At 46.7% G+C, this 14294-nt stretch overlaps 1 protein-coding gene across 1 annotated transcript in view; it reads right to left on the reverse strand.

The window, feature by feature from the left end:
• Positions 1–9151: 9151 nt before the first annotated feature.
• ARSB (arylsulfatase B) overlaps positions 9152–14294 on the reverse strand; it is a 181025-nt gene continuing 175882 nt past the window's right edge. Inside the window, exons 7-8 of the mRNA XM_070796873.1 lie at positions 13250–13372; positions 9152–12020 (exon numbers count right to left, since the gene is read on the reverse strand). Of these exons, the coding sequence (XP_070652974.1) occupies positions 11755–12020; positions 13250–13372 (389 nt within the window). The 3' untranslated portion in view covers positions 9152–11754. The remainder of the gene's footprint in view (positions 12021–13249; positions 13373–14294) is intronic.

The raw sequence follows: 14294 nt of genomic DNA on the forward strand, positions 1-14294 counted from the left end.
GAAGGTTTGGAAGATGAAGGAGGAAAATCTGAGTCTGTCCAAATGTGAGACCATAAAAAGAATTTGAAGCCATCAGCTGATATCTTGGAGGCGATCCCAGGGTAAACAAAACCTGCCTGAGGAGTCTGGACAATGTAATGTTCACCCTGATTTGATGAAGGTGCTGAAGTCCTTCCAGCTGATCCAAACAAAACCCTTTGAAGATAGCCAAGGCTGCAGACACATGCTTCCCCGGAGCAGGCAATGGGGCGAGGCTGCCATCGGGCTGAGTAAACATGGTCTGCAGGTTGGTGGGAGGGGTGGGGACGGGGGCCGTGCTTTGAAGTCAGGGACTGCAGGGTCATCCTGAAATCAGAAGGTATGTCCTTTGAATTCAACAAATGGAACATTCATTCAATGAGTCCTGTCTAAATGCCAAGCATGCTAGATAAGACAAAGATGTTCCGTGAAACAAACCAGACAGGAGACTTCCGCCTGGTGGGGAAGACAGACATTTATACACAAATAGCAGTAAGTGTGACATTCTCTTTTACAGGAGAGGGGCGCGTCGGGAACAGAGTTCCAGTGCAGCAGGGCTAGGGAAAGAAACTTTTAAGTTTACACCTGAAAGATGAGCTAGTCCAGCAAAGAGCAGAGAGAGGAGGGAGGGAACTATGCCAGGAGGCCAGCCCAGGTCAAGCCTGGAATCATGGGCGTGCCGGCAGGTTGGAAGAGCTGACCGAAGTGCAGAGTCAGATGAAAGGCAGTGGGGTTATTCATACTGGAAAGGGAGAGGCTAAAAGTGGAATGCGAGTTTTCAGTTATAATAAGTTGTTTATCCAGAGAGCAATGGCCTCCTCCGCTGAGGCTGGCTTGGAGCAAAGGGGCTTCGGGGCTCCCGTGCAGAGTAACTCCAGACTCAGGGATGGACCAGCCCCTGGGTGAGGGTCCGAAGGTATGAAAGCATGGGCGCCAGGGAGACAGGTGTGGTCGCCAGAATCTGCTTCTGTGTGGGGTTGGGTGGGCTATGGCCCTCGGGGGGTGAGATCACCCCAAGCGATATGCTTTATAAGAAGCCAAGGGTTGCTAAACTGCCTCTGAGAAGGGCAAGCCAGTCACCTGTAGGGCTTTGCTTTTGCCAGAGGGGTATGCCAGTGGGGCTGGACTTGGTGAGTTTGGGGTCACAGGGGACGTGACTGAGCAGCTGCCAGTGACCCTGCCTCTCCAGCTCCCCCCGCCCCTTCCCCCAGTGCTCTGATCCCAATATTAATATTCCAAAATTGAAAAACATCACTTTAAAGAGCACCAAATTATTAGCCTTCCCAGGGGGCTCAGAAGTCTCAGTTCGGCTCTGTCCATGAGAAAGGAAAAGGCTCTTGCCCGCCCCTCTCCTTCTCTTTTACCTGCCTCCTGACATGGTTCCAAAGACAGAGGATAAAGCAAGGACCACTCGAAATGCACCACCTAGAAACGGGAGGACTGGCAGCTTCAGCTGAGGTGATGGTTCAGGTCCAAAGGCTGCCTTTGCCTTGCACGAACCTCAGCTAGAGCTACTGTTCACCCCAGTCTCCCCTCTCCGCCCCCATGACAGGGCCAGGGAATTGGAGCAGGCAAAGGGGGGGACCAGATCAGGCCACTCAAAAAAGAGCCATAGGAACCAATAAATAAATGAGAAAGTTCAATCTTCTGGTACTGAAAGAAAGACAAAACAATGAACCACTCTAAAGCCTGTCAAAGCAGCGAGAATTCTGAAATCATTCGGCAGTAAGTACTAGGAAAAGTCAAGCTCTAGTCACTACTGGTGTTCTGTGTAAAACATCAGTGACAAAGGAAGAGAGGGTGGTGGTGGCACCTCTGCTCACTGCACCCTGCCATCCTGTCTCAAGAGCGCCCTTCCTCCTCCGTCCGGCGCTCTAAGTACATCCCGACTCAGCTCTGCGCGGTGACAGGGTGGCTGTGCACAGGGGTGATCGGTGCGATGACTTAATCTGAAAGCCCTCAGCAGCCCCGCAGCAGTCCAGCCCTCCTTCAGCATCAGACCAGACCCTGCCTTCAGGAGGAGACACCCCCGACCGCTGTATAAGAAGCAGGGAATGACCTCTCACGAACGTCTTTCCGTCCCAGCCTATAAGAGGAGTTGGGAGCATAATTTACTACAGCTCAGCCACTTAACTTTTGACTTAAGGCAACAATGTTTAATTAACTACAGAAATCAAAGCATTTCTCTAACCAGGTCCTGCTGACCAACACAGAGCTCTCTATATAACAATTTAAACCAAAATATACCATCTGAACCGCAGTCATTATTTGCATTCCTCTTTTTAAGGCGAGATCCTCATAAAGCAATATTCCTCATAAGAAAGTCCACATACACAGGCTAACCTCTGCATCAGCTTCTTTCATCCCAAACCCCAAAGAGAAATCATTACGAACAGAACTTTACAGAATATCTGTATCCCAAGTGTTTGTTATGCTTCATCTCAGAGCCCTAAACACAGAGGAGGAATGGGGTTCTACTGACATTATTTAAAAGGCAGTATTCAGGGCGGCTAGTGAGAACCACATCCCCTTCCAGCATTCAGCAAGATGGTACCTGATTGTAACTAGAGACCAGTTGACCAGAAACAAGTCCTGGTCACAGAACAAGACAGGACTTCAATTCCACGTTGCAGCCAGCACCCTCAAGAGAAGCTTCAGTGTGTTTTGAGAACCCACCTATTGGTCTCCTCTCCTCGCCTGGGCACTGTGCTGTGAGTTCTGTCTGTGTGTTCACTGGGAAGATGGTCACCAGCCACAGAGACCTGCGTGGGGGAAGGCGGTTTTCCTACAAAATATATGAAAAAACATGAATAAACTTCCTCTCCAGGCTGAGGAATTCCAACTCTTTTCAAATGTGTTTTATATTCTAAGCTTCCCATTAGCTTCTTACCCTCTGATTCTCATAGCTCTTGCTGAACTGCTGTACCTGTCTCTTCACATGCTTCTCTGACTTCCACACATCCCAGCGCTGTGCCGAGCCAACCTTCTGACTCTAGTTTTGGGTGTTACTCACCTGAGGCTCCTCAGCCCTAAATAGTCAGAACAGGACTCCCTGCAAATGATCCTTAAAGGCACAGGACACAGGGAAGGGAAGGAATCTGGGGACTAGAGGTTACAGAGAGACAGAGTAGAGGGGTAGGGGCTTTTTAAGAGCAAATTCTATTTCACTTCCAACTCTACTGGCTGTGGGACTTTATGCAAAATTCTTTCTAAAATGGTAAGACCATTTATCTCATGATGAGATATTACTGAGAGCAATTTGGTAGTCATTGTAGAAAGTCAAACCGTGTCTGGCATACAGCGTGTCCTCAAGGAAGGTTGATTCCTTGCCTTGCCTCAATAATTAGCAAAACATGGCCTCCCTGAAAATTACACGACTCAGAACAAGGCCCATGTGGGCACCGAGTGGATGAGAGAGGGCTGTGAGGCAGAGAGGAGAAATTTCGAGGCATTGGTGACACAGAGTCTCCTGGGAGGGTGACTTTCTGATCCCTGGGACCTCAGATACAATCCTGGAAATAGAGGCTCAGGGAACTTTTTAACTCAAGACCTTCCATGTTGCATCTTTTTTCCTCCTCTCAGTGTTTATTTCTTCTCTGTACATTGCGTCTCCTCCAACTTGTTTATTGACTTTCCTGGCTTCTTCCTTTGGTCGGATCCTGTGTGATTTCCCGACTGTCCTGCAGAGGATGTGTGTGTTGGTTTCTTCTTGTGTTTATACGTTTATCTCCTTGTGAATGCTTCCCTTGCTTTGGGGTCTCCGGGCACATGAGCAAAACAAACTGTGAGAAGAAGAGCACAGCTGTGATTCTTCTTGGAGGAAACGGCAGGCGGAGAGGACCAGTAGTTACCAGTCAGGTGGAGCATCACCCAGCACCCCGGGGGGCCTGGGCACACAGGGAACCAGCGGGCCCGCCCTCGGGGAGTTTCCTTGTCTCCAGGCCAGGGTTGCCAAAGTCACAGCCCTGGCACTGGTGACACTGAACCCTTTACTACAAAAGTTATTAACTCTTCAGTACTCTTTCCTTCCAGGCCAGGAGCAGTTCTGAGAGCTAATTTAAGAGCAATTTATTTATTTACTGAGTACTTACTGTGTGTATTTATTAAGAGCATTATTGTATTTTTATGACAACCCATTGCATTAGTTTCCCCCTTACCCCAGTGGTTAAAAAAAAATCCCTTTAAATTATTTATTCTAATAAAGATCTGTGAATTTAAGGAAAAGCACCATTTTAAGACATGTATTTCCAGGTGGCTCAGTGGTAAAGAATCTGCTTGCCAAGCAGGAGATGCAGGTTCGATCCCTGTGTTGGGAAGACCCCTGGAGAAGGGAATGGCAACCCACTCCAGTATTCTTGCCTGGGAAATCCCATGGACAGAGGAGCCTGGCAGGCTACAGTCCATGGGGCCACAAAGATTTGGACATGACCAAGTGATGAAACAGCGGCAGCAGCAGCATGCTAAGACATTCAGCAGTGAAAGGGCCTATGGGGGCCACAGAGATCTGGGGGGGACGCTAAGGCGCCGTGTGCATCCTCCTGGCTCTGGCTGCCTGGGGAGCCATGTCTTTGCAGGGAAGGAGTACCTTTGGGCCTCGGTGATAGAACACTGGCAGGCCCCACTGCGAAGGACCCGTCTCCTCCTGGATGTGGAGGCTGCATATGTCCATCACTTGGATGCATTTAAGTCCAAAGCTTTTCACTCAAGCTCTGGCTTAAGAACCAGGAAAAACCAGATGCCCTCTTGTGTAGCCCCCAAAATGATATTTTCATACCAAACCAGCGCTTTCCCTAACAGATCAGGGGCTCCTCTAATCAAATGTAAAAATAGTTTATATAGAGCAAACGCACTGTTCTCATTAGTGGAACAAAAACGAGCAGCTCAAATTTAAAGTCAAATGAATTCCCTTGCCAGGCGTGGAGGAGCACTGCCTCTGACTCTGAGCCCCTCCAGTTCCCTTCTGCCTGCCCAGGACCCCGTCCTCCTCCTGTCTGCTGGGCTCCCGCCTGTGCTCCCCGGTGGGTGAGATTCCTGGGGGTGGGGTCTGATTCAGTGCCCCCGCACCACCCTGCTGCCATCAGCTGCCCTGGTCCTGGCCTCCAGTACATATCATGGTGCGGACGTGAATGAGCCCAACAAGAACTACAACATCCTGGCACAGGGGTAATCTAAGCTTTGACTTGATTCATTTAATGTAAATAAAAACACGATCCATCCTGTTCACCCCACAGGGGTGGCACATGTGTGTTTATCTCCTCTCCTCTGCTCTGCTCTGCAAGACCCTGGTGTGAATAAGAGGTTGGTGCCTACCTCGTTATGTGATTGACGGCACATTAGCCCCTCTGTTGAGACCTGGAGTTGGGGCGGGGGAGTTATGCTCCTTTAGGATAACACTTCTGAGATCATCTATACTTCACTAATGGGATTAAAATGATTATTATCAGAAAAATAATAAAGGATATTACATGAAATATCTTAAGCTCATCTATTGGTATCCTGAGTGAATTAGTTTGGGAATGAAACTGTCTCTTCAGGTTCCTGGTGGTCACAGAGCCCTGACAGGCCCAGGGCAGCGTGAGCCTTGCTGTCCTCCCTGCTTTGTGTCATCTGGTGGGTGGTGCCCACGGCAACAGGGCAAAGGTGAAAGGCGTGTGGCAGGTATGTCTGTGTCAGTCAAACCCACGTGCTCCCCTGATCAGTAAGGGGCGAAGACAGAGTGAGAAGACTGGTCTCTCAGCAGCTTGAAAATGAACCAATCTACCAAAGTGAAAACTCCTCTGCGTGATGAGGAGTTTGGACAAAAAATAGATTTTAAAGCTTAAGTGGTGATTGGGAAGGATAATTACTACTTGAACACATTTAGTACTGGTTGGAATTTTCTTAAGAATTGTTGAGCTGGAAATAACCTGGTGCTACAGAATACAATGATGAGCCCTAAGCCACAGCCTCAGTGTGTGCCGTTTCCTGGTCTCTACCTGCCTCCCCCAACACTGGTCCTGGGGTGTCATGACTTCAGGAAACCCTGGGTAGCAAATGTCAGTTTAGGAAACCTAAATGGATGTATTAAGGTTTTGTAAATAAAAAATCCTAAATTTGTATTTTCAAAAGGATTCACAAAAGTCTTCTTCAAATAGTAGATTCCTCAAAGCATTTAGAATTTTTTTTCTTTTTTTTACAAATGTTTGTGTGTTCCAGGTACATTCTCACTACACAGGTAGTGAGCTTTGTGCTCTAAGGGCAGGTATGTTTGTTATCAAGTACTTTTAAATTACGTGTAACATATAAACCATAAAGTGCATCAAGCGTACAAGACCTCAGTGAATTTTTACGTATGGATACACCATGGATCGGAGAAGGCAATGGCACCCCACTCCAGTACTTTTGCCTGCAAAATCCCATGGACGGAGGAGCCTGGTAGGCTGCAGTCCATGGGGTTGCTAGAGTCGGACACGACTGAGCGACTTCACTTTCACTTTTCACTTTCATGCATTGGAGGAGGAAATGGCAGCCCACTCCAGTGTTCTTGCCTGGAGAATCCCAGGGACGGGAAGCCTGGTGGGCTGCCGTCTATGGGTCGCATAGAGTTGGACACGACTGAAGCGACTTAGCAGCAGCAGCAGCACACCATGTATACATCATACCCATGGAAAGACCACTAGATCAAGATACAGAGAATTTTTTGATTCCTAAAAAGTTTCAGGGTTTCCTCCCTAGTCAGTGTCCTTCCCCCACAAGGAAAGCACTGAGCTGCCTTCCATCACCAGATTAGTTCTTTTCTCAAAGACTGAGCACAGGCTCAGGCAATTTTTATCACTACTTTTTCTCACCCTTGCATTAGAATTCAGTCAGTTGAGAGTCAATCAACCGACATATATTGAACATCTCCTCTGTGCCAGTCATTGTCCTGGACGCTAGGGGTGTAAGAGAAGTTAGGGATTATCTACTCCAACCCATCATTTCACCAGGGGAAAACTGAGGCACAGAAAAGTTTCAATGAGTTGTCCATGGTCATTCTGCCACAAAAGAGCAAAGCTGGATGATTTTTCTACTCTTTCTCTTCAAACAGCAGCATTTGATAAATGCATGTGGGCTTGATTAGACAGTTTATTCCCCAGGAAGCTACCTGTGCCCATTCGCCTCTGTTGTCTGTAATGGTGTCAAATGTATCCATAAATCTAACACTTCTTTTAAGAGGCGGAGCCTAATTCTCCTCCTCTGTGTATGGGTTGCACTTTGTGACTTGTTTTTAAGGAAGTGAAAAAAGGTGGAGGAGACGGTGCATGCTTTTGGAGACCAGGTTATAAAAGGTACTGCAGCTCCCCCTTTCTCTCTTTGGATTTCTGGTTCTTCTGGAAGCTTGCTACCACGTGTGAGGATATAACTCAGCCCATGGAGAGGCCCACAGAGCAGGGAACTGAGGCCTCCAGCCAAGAGCCTTGTGAGTGAGTCATCTTGGAAGTGGGTTCTCCAACTCCAGTCAAGCCTTCAGAGGTCTGTTGTTCAGTTGCTCAGTCATGTCCAACTCTTTGCAACCCCACGGACTGCAGCACACCAGACTTCCCTGTCCTGCACCATCTCCTGGAGCTTGCTCAGATTCCTGTCCATTGAGTCAGTGATACCATCCAACCATCTCATCTTTTGTCATCCCCTTCTCCTCCTGTCTTCAATCTCTCCCAGCATCAGAGTAGCTTTTTGCATCAGGTGGCCAAAGTATTGGAGCTTCAGCATCATTCCTTCAAATGAATATCCTAAAGGGTTGATCTCCTTTAGGATTGATTGGTTTGATCTCCTTGCTGTCCAAGGGACTCTCAAGAGTCTTCTCCAGCACTGCAGTTCAAAAGCATCAATTTTTCAGCACTCAGCCTTCTATATGATCCAACTCTCACATCCATACATGACTACTGGAAGAAACATAGCTCTGACTATATGGACCTTTGTCAACAAAGTGATATCTATGCTCTTTAATATGCTGTCTATGTTGGTCATATGGAGAAGGCAATGGCACTCCACTCCAGTACTCTCGCCTGGAAAATCCCATGGATGGAGGAGCCTGGTGGGCCACAGTCCATGGGGTCGATAAGAGTCAGACACGACTGAGCGACTTCCCTTTCACTTTTCACTTTCATGCATTGGAGAAGGAAACAGCAACCCACTCCAGTATTCTTGCCTGGAGAATCCCAGGGATGGGGGAGCCTGGTGGGCTGCCATCTATGGGGTTGCACAGAGTCGGACATGACTGAAGCGACTTAGCAGCAGCAGCAGCAGCAGCAGCATGTTGGTCATAGCTTTTCCAAGCACATCATGCTTCCAAGGAGCAAGCATCTTTTAATTTCATGGCCACCATCTGCAGTGTTTTTGGAGCCCAAGAGAATAAAGTCTGTCATTTTTCACTTTTCCCCCATCTATTTGCCATGAAGTGATGGGATTGGATGCTATGATCTTAGTTTTCTGAATGCTGAGATTTAAGCCAACTTTTTCACTCTCCTCTTTCACCCTTATCAAGAGGCTCTTTAGTTCCTCTTTGCTTTCTGCCATTAGGGTGGTGTCATCTGCATATCTGAGGTTGTTGATATTCCTCTTGGAAATCTTGATTCCAGCTTGTGATTCATCCAGCCTGGCATTTTGCATGATGTATTCTGAATAGAAGTTTAATAAGCAGGGGGACAATATAGTCTTGACGTAATCCTTTCCCAATTTTGAACTAGTCTGTTGTTCTATATCTGGTTCTAGATGTTGCTTCTTGACCTGCCTACAGGTTTTTCAGGAGGCAGTAAGGTGGTCTGTTATTCCCCTCTTCAAGAATTTTCCACAGATTGTTGTGATCCCCTCAGAGGAATGTCGCCCTGGACAATTGCTTGAATACAATTCCATGAGAGACCCTGAGCCAGAACCACCTAGGTAAACCACTCCTAAACTTCTGACTCTCATATAATGTTTAACATAACAAATCTTCATTGTTTTAAGCTGTTAAATTTGGGGGTAATTTATTATACAGCAATAGAAAACTAATACATTCCCTTATTATCACTTTATATTTACTCCTACCCTCTCCTGACCTTCCTCCGATTTTGTAGGATAAAATAGGATATTGTGTGTCTTTGGAGGCAATGATGGACACATTTTTTTTCAGCTCTGATATTTTTTGTTATATTTATTTAATAGTTTTTTTCAGTTAAAATTCACATGATACAAAACAGGCCAACACAGTTTTGGAATTGTGGTTAAAAACTATACAACTTAAAATTTATCATTCGAACCGTTTAAAGTACAATTCAGAGGCATTAAGTGCATTCATGATGTTGTACAACCATCACCACTATCTGGTTCCAGAACCTTTGCATCTCCCAAATGGAAATCCCATACTCATGGCTGACACATTTCCAAAGATAAATTTAATTTTTTGTCCCCTACATCTGGAGTAATCAGGTAGTAAAAAGAAAATGGAATAAACAAAACCATAGGTAAACCAAATCAGAAAGAAACACCGTTAATACTTCAAGTGACAACCTATGAATCTGTTTACATTCCTGTACAGAATGAGAAAACCCAATGACGTTCTACTATGGATAACGTAAGATCTCAAGTAAAAGTTCTACCAAAAAATTGGTCTTTAAGATTCCTTTTGAGTCCATCGCGTGCAGAACATCCGCACGGTACCCAGCAATCAAGGACCTAGGATTGGGAGCAGCTGTTGGGAGCACAGCAGGGGGAGAGAACAGCTATTATGTAGTGATGGCCTCCAATCTTAGAGTATCAACAGTGCTTCCACCCCAGGGTTAGAAGGGTCCAGAAGGAACACTGGGCTCAGTTATTCATAATATCTGCCACAGGCTTGGGAGTGAGTTAGAAGCATTTTGGCCAGCTGCCTGCCAGCCCAGGCGTGGGATACAGGCTGGTAACAGGGGTCATTAGTTCTAGCACTGTTTCTTTCCATTCATCGTATTTTAACACAAACCAGTTGTCACCAGAGGATATTGCTGCTGAACTGAAGGACGGCTGTGCCATGACCTATATTGTATTATTCGGTGGTTTTAGCTTCCAGTGTCCTCTGCAGACGAGAACTAAGGATTATTGGCAGAAGAGTCCCTGCAGAGGGCATATTTCTTGCCCTTCTCCCTCTGGAAGACATCACAACTTCACTATGGTGTCCTAGACCGCCCAGATATGTGCGCTGTGCTCCTGCCCCAGGAGGGCAGCCTGAGAACAGAAAAGTGATGGTTGGAAGATATTTATATTCAGCCCAGGACTCAGCTCATTAAACTAGCATCTTCCCTGATATGAGACTTGCTCATTTATTCATTTGTTCATTCACTCACTTATTTTTTAGAAAGGTGTACTCAGTGCCTTCCAAACAGCAGGCATTGATCCAGGCATTGGAGATAAGCATTGAATGAAACAGTGGAGTTAATGCAAAAAAAAGGGTATGTAGATTTTGGCCATATTTTCCTGAGTTTGACACTCTTTGAAGCTCATCTGGACTGGTTCATGTTAGTAGGACATTGGTGGGGCTGAGAAAGAGTTGGAAGATCAAACTGTGTATCCTCTTCCCCCAACCTCAATACAAGCAGTAAAACAGAAAATAGAGAACCATGGGTACGCCTTCTTCTGTGTTATCGAGGTCCAGTACCCACATGCTGGCCATTTCCTTTTTCAAACTGCCTACTACTTGCATCACCTCAGGACAGTATTATCCTTTCCCAAGGTTTCTCCTCACTTCTAGGGAAGAGCAGTGCAACTAAATATGTTTTGACACTTAGCCACAATCATGAGAATAAACTCCATGCAACTAGAAAAAAACATCTCCAAGCAGATGACAGAGACCCGAGTGCTGCCATGAACGTGCCCACAGAGCTAGACTCGCCGTCTCTCTGGGTAGCGCTCTAGCTTCAGGGCCAGGGGCAGAAGGGAGGCAGGCCTCAGCAGTGTATCACAGACCAGTGGTGCTCAGAGTGGAGAAGCAAAGCAGCCTTCCCAGGCGCAGGAAGCCTGAATCAGAAGAAAGGGCAGAAAAAGAACCACAGAGGGTGTGGGGGTAGCTGGCAGTCCAGACAAGATGAGCAACGGTTGGGAAAAACTGGGGGATAAAAACACATTTCTTAATCGTAAAGCCCCAAACTAAGGAATAGGCGTATTGCCAAACTCATGTTAATAATGAAACGAGCCTTATGCTCCATGACAGGATGAGTGATGAGGTGAGTGATGAGATGCGTGAGCAAGGGGGGAACCAAGGCGGGTTACTCACGGGGCACGCCTGAGCAGGATCTCTCAGGCAGGGAGAACCCGTGGCCAACAGAACCATTAGCGACTGACTAACCCTTTCATTTGTTACAAGAAACGTGAGTCACTCCAATAAAACCCGGCTATTGCAGAGGGAAATCTAACATCTGACTTGTGAGGCAAAAAGAACCAGCTGCTCCAGCCTCCAAGACTCGGTAACTTCCTCTTTTAAGTCAAATTCCCAGCAATCCCGCAGATAATCAGGCAAGGGAGGGTGAACCCAGTCACCCTCTCCTCTGGACACATACCCCAGCCAACAGCATCAGTGTTCAGATTTTATCAGCACCTCAATTGCACTAAGGGTTGAAATTAGACAACTCAGGGTGGTTTAGGAGCAAGAGCAGGGCCCAGAGAACCCAGGCTGGGAGAACAGACAGACAAGAATCACACAAGTAAAGGCCTGGAGTCCAGCTTGCAAACAGAGAGGCTTTCAGGCTGCCCTCCAGGCTGCCGGAAATCCTACATCCAAGGGCCCCAGGCCCCAGTGGCCTTGGGATCACAGCGGGGGTCTTGTGCCGGAAAGTACACAGGCACGGAGTGTTTCTGGTAGAACTGCAGACGGGAAAGGAGCTTCTTGACGATGTGGGGATATTCTCTTGACAGGTCATGCCTTTCCTCGGGGTCCTGGTCAATGTCAAAGAGCCAGAGGGTCTTGGCTGGTGGGTCCGATGAGGGTATCACAGAAACATTATACTGAGATGGTGGGGGAAACCAGTGACCACAGCCTGGCAAAGAAATACAACAGTTTATTTAAGGAGAAGCATTGTAGGTAGGATCTATCTTCAAGGACGGAGTCTGGGGGATGAGGTTGAGCTGGGTTGTGGGTATGGACATATTAAAAAAAAACGTGGCCCTTGATGCTACGTCTAGATCTTTCTCAGACTCTGACTTCTGGGGCTTTAACTAAACATGTCTCACTGCTTCACAGTGGGGCTGGGGCTTCCAGGAAAGAGCACGCATGTGTGTGCATGTGTGTGTGTGTGCATGCACAAGTGTGTATGTGTGCACAAGTGTATATGTGTGTGCATGTGTGTGTATATCTCTGTGTGTGTGCACGCGTGTGTGTGTGTGTGTGTGTGTGCATGTGTGTGTATATCTGTGTGTGTGTGCACGCGCGTGTGTGTATATGTGTGTGTGTAGCGGGGTTATTTTTAGTTGTCACAGTGAACTTGGGGGCGGTGCTTGGGGTGTGTACAACTGTCATTTAGTAGTCACGGGCCAGGGATGCTAAAATGTCTTACAAATACGGGACAGTCACAAACAATGAAGGACTGTCTTGCTGCAAACATCAAAAAGGGCCTCATTATAAACACTGCTTAATTGCATCACAGTCTTAACCGTCAAACCACACACCATAAAAATATTTAAAAGATGTCACCTCTAAAGAATGTGCTCAGGGGAAGCAACCCCTTTTCCCTACTATACCCTTGGCTGAAGATGTCCCTTTCAGAGACTGTCTTTGGCAGCTAGATGTATTGTGCTTGCCGGCCATGTGTATCTGAAATCCTTATTTTCCACGAAGCCCTAGAGCTGTGTTTCTTCCTCTCACCCTCCCCCCGCCTCTACATGCATGTGTGCTCAGTCGCTTCAGTTGTGTCTGACTCTTTGTGATCCCATGTAGCCCGCTAGGCTTCTCTGTCCATGGGATTCTCCAGGCAAGAATACTGGAGTGGGTTGCCATGCCCTCCTCCAGGAGATCTTCCCAACCCAGGGACTGAATCCATGTCTCTTACATCTTCTGCATTGGCAGGCAGGTTCTTTGCCACCAGTGCCACCTAGGAAGCCTCCGCCTGCCCCCCCACCACCTCAACAGTTAGTTCCTAATTTTTAAAAATGTAGGACGAGATTACACCCCTCCCTCTCATTCAGCAGTCCAGAGATGGTGTTCTGCGAAACGCAGCTATTCTTTGGAAAATCTCCCAGCTGTTCTGGTGGGAGATGCTAAGCCTTCTACCTGGGTAGCCTGTGAGCAGTTTCCAGTTCTGGTGTCTAACAGCAGCATGGATAGATGTGTTGAAGGCTGAATATTCCAGAAGGGAAGACTCATCCTTGGCCAGAGCCATGCTGTTCCCAGGACCTGGGGAGAGGGTTTGGAAGAATTAGATCACTGTTATTGGAACGTGTCATTATAAATCAACGTTTTATATCCCTCCTGCAGAACAGTAGCTTTTATTCAACACTGGAGCGTAAATGTGTATCCTGCCACAGGAATGAATCTTCTATTAAATATAAACAGAGAGCTCAAGTTACATGGAACATCAGTCATAAAACACCACAAATATAAAGGAAATCCCAAAGAGATTAGAACATTAATTCAACCTTAAAACCACTGTGTTCTGCCAATGTACAGATGGCCATTTGCAGACCTGTGTACTGTGACAGCATGCAGGGTTTCTTTTTTATGGTACCTTTTGTTTTTGCTATTGCATGATTGAGTTAAATAAATCTGTGTACACTTGTATACCTATGTAGATATATGATACATTATAAAATGTACATCTTAATGGAGTCTGTCTCAAGTTATTCAAGCATGCCATAATAAATCGTACATTTATTTTTTTAACCCCACTTATGAAATCTAAAAGTAAGTGAGCAATGCTCAGTTAACTATTCAGATAAGATCATTCTGGTGTATATACATATTATTGGTTGATGTCATGTGGTCATGTGTGCTCAATCATGTCAGACTCCTTGTGACCCCATGGACTGTAGCCCATCAGGCTCCTCTGTCCATGGGATTCTCCAGGCAAGAATACTGGAGGGGGTTGGTATTACCTTCTCCAGGGGATCTTCCCGACCCAGGGATCGAACCAGTGTCTCCTGCATTGGCAGGCGGATTCTTTATCACTGCGCCACCTATACTGCACCCCATTGATATCGTGGGTTATATTAATTTATACTCATGAGGTTTTACATTAATTGATCATCAGGTTGTCGGGGGGGGGGGACACTTGATGGTACCTGCTCCCTCTTTCCCTCTTGAGTTTGGAACCAATTGA

The sequence above is a fragment of the Bos indicus genome, chromosome 10 (assembly GCF_029378745.1).
Source record: "Bos indicus isolate NIAB-ARS_2022 breed Sahiwal x Tharparkar chromosome 10, NIAB-ARS_B.indTharparkar_mat_pri_1.0, whole genome shotgun sequence".
NCBI classification, from domain to species: Eukaryota; Metazoa; Chordata; class Mammalia; order Artiodactyla; family Bovidae; genus Bos; species Bos indicus.